Source organism: Psittacula echo, assembly GCF_963264785.1.
Source record: "Psittacula echo genome assembly, chromosome: 1".
Classification (NCBI taxonomy): Eukaryota; Metazoa; Chordata; class Aves; order Psittaciformes; family Psittacidae; genus Psittacula; species Psittacula echo.
The window spans coordinates 137,688,480-137,699,557 of record NC_137735.1 but is presented as its reverse complement, the minus strand read 5'-3'; the positions used below and the strand labels follow the sequence as shown (position 1 = coordinate 137,699,557).

Genomic DNA, 11,078 nt, shown 5'->3' with positions numbered 1-11,078 from the left:
AAAATAGGCAGTTTATATGTAAAATTACAACACTTGGCGTGTTGCAATGCCAGGCTTTCATATATTTACCACTTATGAGGCAGGGAAAGACGTTTACAAAATAAATAGTAACACCAAGGTTTTAAGATGGTTCAGATTATTCAAGAACAGTACTGAATTACAAACCTTCGCAAAAAAAAAACCTAAACCCCAGAAGATTGCTCCACCTAAAAGCATCACTGCTGGAAATGCAGCGTTTTGAAAAAAACAAAGGTTCATCACTAACATGGATTAAAAATGCAAAGATAAGCACATGACAGACTGTGCTGTCATCTTACTGACTGGCTGCACTAAAAAAAAAAAAAGAACATTCTCATTTCTTACATTTCTCTCTATGAAACATAAATTTTGGGCCAAAGGAGACCTGAAGGCCTGTTCACACTGCTACTTTTTGAAAAAAGAAAACCAAGACACCTAACTCTTATCTGTTCAGTTAAATCTGTATCACAAAATTGAAACAGATGAAGGATGTGTAGCTTTTTATTTCTTTGTATCTACATTTGGGTTTTCAGACCACTTCTATCAGGTTATCCAAATGGGAAGTTTTCCTACTGTACATATTATATAAAGTGACAGAGGCAAACACCACTTCCCTACCTAAAATAATCTGCTTCTCACAGACATGGCAAGCCAATTCACAGCCACTTCTGCACAAACATAGCCATAGGTAAACATAACAGTTTGAATTCAACTCTAGTGAATAATGTACATGTAAACAGAACCTTCCAAATCAAAACTAGCTTTAAAACAAGAACTCCATAAAGCCAAAACCCAAATGAAAAATCCCCACTAAACCCCACAATACATCACATGGTTTTATGTCATCCCCAAAGTTGTATTTCTGAACAACTTATCTTGCTGCATGAATTTAAAGGAAAAAAAAGAAGAAAAAAACTGAAATGCAGTATTCTGCATGCCTGGTTATAGCCTAAATTTGCTGTAAGAAATGGTAACTCTTAGTAGGAGAAATATTTAAGTTCCCTTAATATTTCATTACACTGCCCATTTGGAAAGCATTAGTGCTGAAATGGTGGCCCAGAACTATGTCTGTGTTAATTTCATATGAAAACCCACCACTTTTACAATCATGTTTCAATTTAATTATTGTACACAGGTTAACAAAAACGTATCACAAGTGAAACTAAACACTGGATTTAACAAAAACAATATTCAGAATGGTACAACACGTGTTCATTTTCTCCAGGAAATAATACTACAAGTGTTCATCTTAGGACAATTTAGCCACACTAGAGACTGAAGTTCTGTTAAAATGCAACCGTGGTTTACTAAGCCACTTATTTTAGCACTACAGAGTATTTGAAGTCAGAGTCCTACAGCCAAGGCTTAAAATTCATTTAAGATTCAAACCCCAAAATGTCCTACAGTCAAAATGACAGTATTTAAAAAAAACACACAACAAAATAACCCCAAAACAATTAAAAGGCTGTTGTATATAATTTTATCCTCTTCATAGCACTCTCTATCCATATAGTTGCTTGTATCATTGGTAATAGGGTCTGTATCTGGCTTGATCAGGGTGGTGTGGTCCAGGAAGTGGGGCCTGAGCAGGAGGCCCTTGCATCCTTGGAGGTGGAGGTGGCCCCCTTGGAGCTGGCCATATCCCTGGACTCATTCCCCCAGGCTGTGTGAAAGGGGGACTAAGAGTTCCTTGATCTTCACTGAACTGCGGCAAAGAGTTTGGATTATAGTGGTGGGGAGGGGGTGCATTTACATTTACAGGTGGGCCTCCATGCTGAGGAGGGGGAGGTCCTGGAGGAGGATGATTCATATATGGTGGCATCTGGGCAATTATATGTCCAGGTGGTGGGGTAATAGGAGGAGGAGCAGAGGTCATTGGTGGCGGAGGAGCTTGGCTATACACCATGTGAGGAGTACCTGCTGCCTGGGGAGGGTGCTGCAGTGGATGGCTTATTGGTGGAGGTGGTGGTGGGGGTGGTGCATAATGCTGCTGTGGAGGCATAATATGATGAGGGTGTGATACCACTGGCTGACCCTGGTACTCAGGATGATGATGAGCAGGTGCAGGGGCTGGTGGAGGTGGTTCTCGAGCACCTGAACTGGAATCATCCTGAATAGGGACAGTGATTAAATTGCTGTGTTTTCTCGTCGAGATGCGGAAGGTGTCCTGACTGACTGGGCGAGGTGGTGGTGGAGCCATTGACATCTCTGCAGGAGGTGCACGAATGTCTTCATGTGGCTGGTTGTAATGCTCATGTGGCACATGCTGTAAAGGAGGTGGTGGCATCATGATGTGCTGCTTTGGCGGAATGTGGCTCATATGATGTTTTTCGGGTGGCATTATGAAGCGCTCAGGAATTTCGGCAGGCGGTGGGGCAATAGGAGGATGTACAGGTTCAATTGGAGGCCGACTAACAGGCTTCCCAGCTCTCATATGGCGGTGGTTGATGTGAGCTTGTAAGTCCCTCTGTGACAGGTAAGTTCTCTTGCACCCTTGAACAATGCTACACATGAAGAGAGACCCTCGTACACACTGCTCGATTCGCTGCACTGGTTCATTACAGCTAAATCATAAGAGAATATTGGTTTAGAGTCAGCATAGAGAGCTCTATCTGCAATATTTTTTTGTTAAGTCAACTAGTTTACCATAGTTACGCAAATTAGAACTGACAATTTCCTCCCCACCGTAGCAAATAAAGAAACATTTCATTGATTTTGAAGTTTATCTTGGTTTTAAGTTTCCAAACACAACTAAGAAAGACCATTAAAATTTCATGAGGTGGAAACTTACAGATAGCTTCGCTCTCACAAATTCCTTCTGTGCATTAAGGCTTACCTAGAGTCACTCTCACTAAGTAAATTGAACTGCTGTTCATTCCTTTTCAAATTAGACCTATAACAAGTTATCTACCCAGATACTTAAACAGTAAATGCTGATCTCTTGAAATCCCAAAATATAAGATACGAAACTATAATCAACTGATGAAGTAGAGAGTACTCTACTGCCTCTGCTAAAAAACTACATAAATAACTACATAAATAACTGCTAACACAGTATCTAAAACAAGGTATTTAAGTTACTTTCCTACACTTCCTTTAATAACAAGTCTAGAGATAACTTACCCTGGACACATCTTGTCTCCCTTTTTCTCATGTAGTATAGCACAGTCATAGCAGAAAACATGCTTGCAAGGTATCTAGAGACAAAAAACAGCTCTGTTAGGTCACTGTATATAAATATCTGTGTCATTCTGCAGAATATAGTTCCTTCCTATGGTACAAAATAATAATAATAATAAAAGTAGCTAATAATAAAAGTAACTAAGTTCCCTATAAGGTGAACAAGCACAGCCTGTGAACAGGTAGTTAGTGGTTTATACCATCTTTGCATAGAAGCTTTCTAAAACATTTTGTGTTGAGTTTGGGTTTTTTGGGGGTAGGTTTGTTTGGGTTTTTTAATGCTGGCAAAAACATATAGGCAAAAGTTTAGGTTTTGCAATAATATCAGCAATAACAGTCACAGAACCTGCGTATTGAAATCTAATTACATTTCTCTTGCTGGCAAGGAAGAAAAGTTTTAAAAGCATTAACTGTCATTAAGCCAGATCCTGAAGCCTATTACATCACACTTAGAAATCTAATTTAATCTCAGGGATTTTGTCACACTAATTTTAAAGGGACATAAAAGCAAACTGTTTTCTAACATCACTGTGACTCTTAAATGGCTTCCTTTTAAAGCTAAGTGGTGTAAGGTCAAAACCCAATGAATTTTAAGAGTTTTTTTGTTGATGTTCTGATTTTTTTGTTTAACATTTTCAATCTTACTTTGTTACCTCAGGGGGTAAAGTGAAATCAGCCAAATGGAAAAAAAACCCAAACATGTCAGCAACAAAGGCCCCCGCTTCCATCCTGATATTCTGCTGATTTCAGCAGGTGTCCGAATAAACAGTAACCTCTAAAGGCTTCACAGAAACACAGTAAAACCTAATTTTACCTAAAGGGAAGACATGACTGCATCTTGCACTGACAGTTTCACTCACCATGCGTCCATACATTTTGATAGGCAATCCACACTTATCACAAAAATGGACAGGTGTATCATCCTTTTCCCCCAGCAAGTTTATCTGATAGGATAGAGAAGGGAGTGGGAGAACAAAAACACATCACTAGAAGCTTCTCATTTCAATTATTATCAACACACTCACTATTTCTAAATTAACTGAGAAGGAAGCAAGAAATGTGAAAAAGCAGAGGATGTATTTTCAATCAGTCAGCCAAAAATAGCGGAAGCACTTTGACTTAAGAAGGTATCTACCAGAACTATCTACAGCTTGGAATGATTCACAAAGTTTCATGACTTCCCATGCATGACTTTACCTTATAGTCCCAAAAGATGGGTCCAGGGAATCTCCTTTGACTGCCAAACATTTCACCGCCTTTGCATTCGTATCGCTCCTCTTTGTTATATTCAAATTCTTCTGTGAAAAGAAGAAAGAAAAGAAAGACACGAGCCAACCACCATGCTTTCCTAGCTGACACCAGCTGCTACTAAAAGCATGTATCATTCTATACTGAAACCAGTGCACTTCCAATCTGCAGGGCCCATTCTACAGAAAGGTACAGTCAAAACACTAAGACTGTTTTGGGAATGTGCACCATGTAATCCTCATAGTGCAGCAGTATCCAGGAATTTGAAAGTTGTTTGCACTTAGACAGAACCTTGGACTCCAAGTCTTCAGGACTGAATAGAGTCTTGAACAATGCTGCAGAATAATATGCTCCCCTACAGGGCTAGTATTTGTATCAATTTACCTTCATCACCAGCTTGGGTCTTCGAAGGCATCCTGTTCATATTTCTTGGAGTTCGAGGTGCAGGTTTGGTTTTATTGGTCTGTTTTGAGATAAGCTTTATAGGGATTCTTCTACGAACATCAAGACCACCCAATGATCCTGAACTATTTGTTCCTTGCAAATCATTGTCTATGAAAGGGGAAAAAAAAAGTTACATATTTTTTTAGTTATCTAATAGTTTCCAGAAGAGTTTTAAGAAAAAGAACTTTTAAAGCTTGTTTAAGACTCATACAGCATATCAAAGTTTAATCACTAGAAAATAAGTATCTTCACACACAATTTCTTCTAGAAGACAAAAAAAATCTGCATTGGGGAAAAGTGTGATTTTGGGAAATCTAGTTATAAAAATAAAGCTATTTTAAAAAGTTAGCAAGCTTGTCATTCCTCCACAAAAGGAAATAACCCCAAACATTAACTGTATAGCTTCTCTCACAGCATAAATAGTACTGAAGAGTCAATTCTTTGTACAACCTTGACAACATAGAATTTCTTACGAGAAAAGGTAATTTCTACAACTTATGTAAATTGTTTATTAAAATTGGAAGGAGACTAATTTCTTTATTAACTTACCACCTTGACATATCACTTACAAGTTAAGCATAAAGCATCACAAAAATATCAATACTTAAGAATATGTAGTAGTACCATTGCTAAACTGAAAATTATTGTTCCCCACTACATACAGAACTCTCTTTAACCAGATTTAAATCTGAATACCAGGCCAAAGGAAGCAAAAAGTAGCCTGACACATGCATCAGTAGATACAACACTCTGAGAGATAATCAAAAGGGGGGTATTGCAATACCAATGAAGGCAGTACAACTCCCTCAGCTTCCAGTGAGTTCACCTTCAACCACTGCATAGCATCTCATCCACACAAAAAGAAAGTTGTCCTTCAAAAATCTACCCAGCTCACTGTTACTTAAATGGAAAATGCCATTCTGGCAGCTGTTTCAAAGCTCAGCCTTGAAGGGGTGTACCACAAGCTGTCACAAGTGAGCCCTGCGCTCCGCTTGACAGAGCACCGGAATGATCAAGGCCCCAAGGGATTACAGTACTGTAACATCTGGACACTAAAATTAGGGCCCCATTAGTGTAACTCTGCACAATGCCTCACAAACTACTGTCCCCCAAAGCCTATAACCACCCCACACAACACAACAAGTAGGAGGAGAAACAAGAAAAGCGGGAAAAAGGATTGCCCTAAGCAGCTACCACCAGAACTAGGAACGGCAACAAGGTTTTAAATTGGGACTGTGACCTGACAGTCACTTTACCATAAAATCGAGAGACTTCAATTTCCTCTGACAGATCAAATGTATTTATTCATCTCAGCACTGTGGTTTACACGTTTCATGCTAAAAGGCAATATGTAAAAACATAAAAGCAATGAAGCCTGGTTTTACTTTTGTTCATCTGTTGCTTTGGCTTAGTCTGTCCTGCTGGGTGAAGAGGTGACCCACCCAACACAGCTCTCCCACCAGCCTTCCACAGAGGCTGCTGGACTAGAACATCAGAGTTAATGGTGCTAAAGCTGTGTATTTTTCATTTGTTAGGAAGTGCTGGTTTCTACCAGAATACATAAAACCACAACATCAGAGATCAGAAAAAGTCTCTGCAGAACCTTAATCCATTGCAAATTGAAATAACTAAAAAAAATCTAAGAAAAAAAAAAAAAAAAAAAAAACCAAACAAAAAAAAAACCAAACCAACCAAACTTGTGTATTATTTAGTCCATTAAACTGCCAATAGGAAACAATTAAGTTCTGATGCTTTTGTTCCATATGCCTTTGCAAGCCTTGGACATTTACATGAGTTAGCAGCTCAACTAACTCAAACTAGGAAGTTTATTAGTCTTTCATGTGTCATGAAAGGATAATAAACTCCAGTCTGTGTGAGCAGAACTACCAGAATTATGTTCAGGAAAAAAATAAAACAAAACCAAAACCTAACAAAATAAAAACATACCAAAATTGTTAAGACTACTCAGAGACGCTCTAATTAGAGGCAATACATCCTCCTGAACTGCAACGCTCAGCAACCTGTCTTCAGTTTTATCTGTGTGTTTCAAGCACTAGGATTTTTTAACCATCAATATAGCTCAAATACTATACTTTATAAATTTATAACACAATCTTTGCTACGGAGAAGGAAGGAAAAAAAAAAAGTACAAAACACCTTATAAAAAGCCCCATCTCCACTCATCTATCCGTTGGATGACGCCAGCACGCTAACCAGCAAAGCTACAAAGCCAAATTTAAGCATTTATGCCATTTTCCTCTCCAGAGCAAAAGCACCGATCTCGGCAAACACACCGATGAAACGCCGGCCCCGCCGCCACCCCCGAGCCGCCGCAGGCCCGAGGGCTGCCGACACACCGCCCCGCTTCGCCCAACCGCCACCGGCAGCGCCTGAAGCCGCGCCCACCGCCGCCGCGCTCCGCAGGCCGCCCCGGGGCGGGTGAGGGGGCTCCAAGCGCGGGCGGCCCGTGAGGTGCTGGGGGGGCGGAGGCAGGGAGGCAGCACCTCCCCAGGGGGAGCGAGGGACGCGAGCCTGGCGCTGTGGGGACGGACCAGGCCGCGCCGCGCGGGCCGCAGGGAACCGCGGCAAACCCGGGCCCCACCGGCGTTACTGGGCGCCAGGCCGCATCCCGCCGCCACCCTGGCACCGCCCCGCGCCCGGCGGCCCCGCAGACGGCCTCTCCCTGCCCGGTAGCGCGGAGCGGGCGCAGGTGCGAGTGGGTATAAACGGGTCTCCCGGCCTCTCCCCTCCTCACCATTGTGGTCCATGGTTCGGCGCGGGGCACTGTGGGAGCGGAAGGGCGCGGCCGGAACCAGAAGCGACCGGGAGACGGGCGGGGGAGCGTGAAAACGTGCGCGGTGGGGAAGCGTTTGCGGGGACGTGTTTGTTGCGCGTCCGCGGAGTGTCCATGCCGCCGCGGAACGGTGCGCTCATGGCGGAGCTCTGTGGACCGGGGCACTGGAGCAGCGGGCCCCGCTATGAGGCCGGGGAGGAATGCGCGGCTGCCCCGCGGTGGCTGCCGGGAGGGAGGCGGTCGGGCCGCTTCCGTGGGGTATAGTTCCGTGAGCTGCGGAGGGAGCCCGAGGGGTCGCGGCGGTGGCGGCGGCCGGGTGGGGTGCTGCCCTGCGGGAAGTGGGAGAAGGGCCTTGCCTGGCGGCGGGCAGGATCTGCGCTCCGGTCAGGCGCAGGCGGGTGTGCTGTGAGTCATCCTCGGGGCCTGCCTCGGCTCCGGGGACTCCTGCCCTCCTGGAACGGGCTCCCGGTGGGATTAGGCTGGGTGGCCTTGAGCCGCGGCAGGGAGGGGCTCGTTAGAAACAGGAGGCGTGACCCTGTGTTTCTTGGGGAAGGGCAGAGTTAAGAAGAGGGATCTTTCTGTTGGGGAGCCGCCCCAGCGCTGCCCGCGGGCCCAGGGGGAGGGCATTGTGGTGCGGGATTCCAAGAAATGGGACAAATCTAAAAGCACACGGGCTCGCTGAATTGCTGCTGTTCAGTCTCAAGTTTTACCATGGAAACGGCATATTCCTGACAGTTGGGGCTGTAGGAACGTCAGTGATTTGATGGAGCAGTGAACATCCAGGGCACCTGAAAGTGTCACAGAATCAGAATAGAATGGTGTGGGTTGGAAGGAACCTTAAAGATTATCAAATTCATCCCCCTGCCATGGGTAGGGATGCCTTCCACTAGACCAGGTTGCTCAAAGCCCCATCCAGCTTGGCCAACAGCAGTAGAGCTCATTACCTCAAGAGCCTACTTTTTGTTACTTCTGAAAACTTGGCAGTTTGTAAATGCTGTGTAATTCAGTGGGATACTGTCTATCACTGAAGAAAAATATAAATACAATTAAAACATAGGTTACAGGGTTTGGTGACTGGCTCACTGAAGGTCTCCAGGACTGGGACCTTGTGTCCTAACAGAGGGAGTCTCTCATTATCTTTATAGCCTTAACATTTGAAAGCTGCCACTTAAACCTATTGTTTCTTGTCTTATCCCCTCAAGGCAGATAGAACAGGTTTTCTCTTTTGTCTTTGCTGTTCCTCAGAAGGCAGACCCAAGGGAAGCTGACACTGATTCCTGCTTCCACACTCCCACCCACCCCCCCCAATAATGAGGTTTATTTCCCCATAATAAGAATTCACAAAGAGAAGAGTCTTAAAAAAACAAATATACAGATGCATGGAGCATGTTTTCAGTATGTACAACTTTATTTTCTAGTTAATGGATACAATTACTATTAAAACATAGGGGGTTTTAAAGCTAAAAAACTTAAAATACATGTCCAAATTTAATACCTGACATGCAGGGAATGCTCAAAATGCATATGAAAGTATCACTTTTTCATTCTACTGGAACAAGATGAGCACATCTAGTTGCATTACTCACAGATGTTAGTACAAAATTGTGGAGAATTTTAGCTTCATTGCAAAATCCATTATTTTAGTATCCTTCATTTTGAGGGATACATAGAAAATCAAGAAGCACATACCCCCAAAGCACTGTGAAAGGCATTTTAACGCCTTCTGCATATCGCCTTGTACCGTTCTGTGTAACTGTAGGCTTTGTGTGAAATGCTATTTCTGTGACAAATTAAGAACAAATACAACCATGCCTGAAAGAAATATGGCTGCCAAGAATAAGTGCATTGAATAGTATTTTCTCATAATTAATTCCAGCTGAAGTGTTGCATTTGGAAAGGATACTGGAAGACAGTTGAATATTTAATTGCTTTTTATAAATACCTGTAAGGACAAGAACTGGAGAAAGTTCAAAAAATAGTATAAGCCCACATCTCTGCCAAGTAAGAATCTACACTCAAACTTCACAGTGCAGATGTTCTCTTAAGGAAAAAACAATTCCACTTGCATCTTTTCCATAGTGTGTGTTCTGCACAAAAATGAGCTGAAATCTCACTTTATCAGTCCCAGGCAGAATATTTTACTTTTTACATGGAATGTACATGCACTTTAGAAAAGTGATACAGGCTCAGAGAAACATGGCTGGCTTTGTCCTGCTGTTTCTGGCCTTGTGCACTAGCAGCAGTGCCTTATGTTCAGGTTAATTTTAGCTGGGGCCATGGGCTGGCAGGGAAGTTTTGTCCCTAACATGGGCAGAAGTGCCAACCTCCTGCATTAGGCTGACGAATGGAAAGGCAGAGAATGAGGACAGGCAGTGCTAAAAGCGTGACCTGTCAAATAAGAACAGCTGAGCCTAAGCGTTAGTGTAAAGAGAAATTAATGCTTCCTTCTGAGGAAGTGCAGGTCAGCCTGGTTTGCCACATTCTCACTTTGCGGAGGTGCCTTCAGACATGCAGATGGCATGGGTCTGTGAATACAGACCTGCGTCTTGCAGGCTTAGACTGGAACATCAGTATCACCTCAGTTCAATCCTGTATTGCATTTGAAATGAGAAACTTCACTGTCATGAAGGCTGAAGTTTTTGCCTTAATTAGAGAATACAGGTATCAGTCTGGTGCTGTTAACTACTCTGTAAGATACTGTCCAGCTGACAGAGTTTATTGGATTTTCTTTTTTTCACTGATTTTGATGGAGTTCACTCAGGTCCTTAGGACAGAATCATTTATGTAGTGCTTAGCTTTTCACCCGAGAGTCTCTGCTAACATTACTTGCAGCAAAAATCTCTGTGCAGTGGGATATAGGAAAATTTTGCTGATGTAATCAAATAAGGAGATTAAATATGTGAACATATTAAAACCAGTCAGCTCACATTGTGAAACTTAAAAGGGATTTTATACCTGGATGTTTCTTATACTTCTGTTACCATCTGTTCCCTCACCATGCAAGGGTTTCTGCATTTAGAAAATTAATATACTGCTTAAAAAATTAAAGGTAGCAGTCTGTTTTCCATCAAAAAACATTTCTTCTTTATTAAAAGTAAGAACATTGATTTCCTACATGTAGTTTTTATGTAGCCCTAAAGTAAGGATTAAAGTTTTGCAGGTCAAATCCTTTATCTTTTGTAAATTATTGCACTTGTGCATTATGGACTGTGAAATGTAAAAGAACAGCAACAGTTAATGTAGATGATTAAAAGAAAAAATATGCTATAAAAAATATAACTATTAAACTAAATAAAATCCTCTATTCCATTTACAAATAAACCCACAAACTTCTATACTCGGTCATGTTCTGATTTTCTCACTTTCACTCAGTAGCAGCGTGTTCTACAGATTC

At 42.4% G+C, this 11,078-nt stretch overlaps 1 protein-coding gene across 3 annotated transcripts; it reads right to left on the bottom strand.

Moving 5' to 3' along the window:
* Positions 1–503: 503 nt before the first annotated feature.
* CBLL1 (Cbl proto-oncogene like 1) lies at positions 504–11,024 on the bottom strand. 3 transcript variants are annotated; one of them, XM_080616059.1, is made up of 6 exons: positions 7,646–11,024; positions 4,831–4,998; positions 4,396–4,496; positions 4,059–4,142; positions 3,142–3,215; positions 504–2,582 (listed from the first exon to the last, which is right to left on the bottom strand). In XM_080616059.1, exons 1-6 carry the CDS (start codon positions 7,656–7,658, stop codon positions 1,541–1,543), a joined length of 1,482 nt encoding a protein of 493 aa, XP_080472185.1. In that variant the 5' UTR covers positions 7,659–11,024; the 3' UTR covers positions 504–1,540. The 3 variants fall into 3 exon arrangements, with proteins under 3 accessions (XP_080472185.1, XP_080472186.1, XP_080472187.1); XM_080616060.1 differs by having other exon boundaries at positions 4,396–4,493; positions 7,646–11,023; XM_080616061.1 differs by lacking the exon at positions 7,646–11,024 and adding an exon at positions 7,048–7,172.
* Positions 11,025–11,078: the final 54 nt, after the last annotated feature.

Excerpts from the sequence above, each read along its gene's own strand:
- CBLL1 (XM_080616059.1), bottom strand. Across the intron at positions 4,497-4,830 it reads GACCCAAGCTGGTGATGAAG|AAGAATTTGAATATAACAAA; the intron begins GTAAATTGATAC and ends TTCTTTTCACAG. Across the intron at positions 3,216-4,058 it reads TCAAAATGTATGGACGCATG|ATACCTTGCAAGCATGTTTT; the intron begins GTGAGTGAAACT and ends TTTTGTCTCTAG.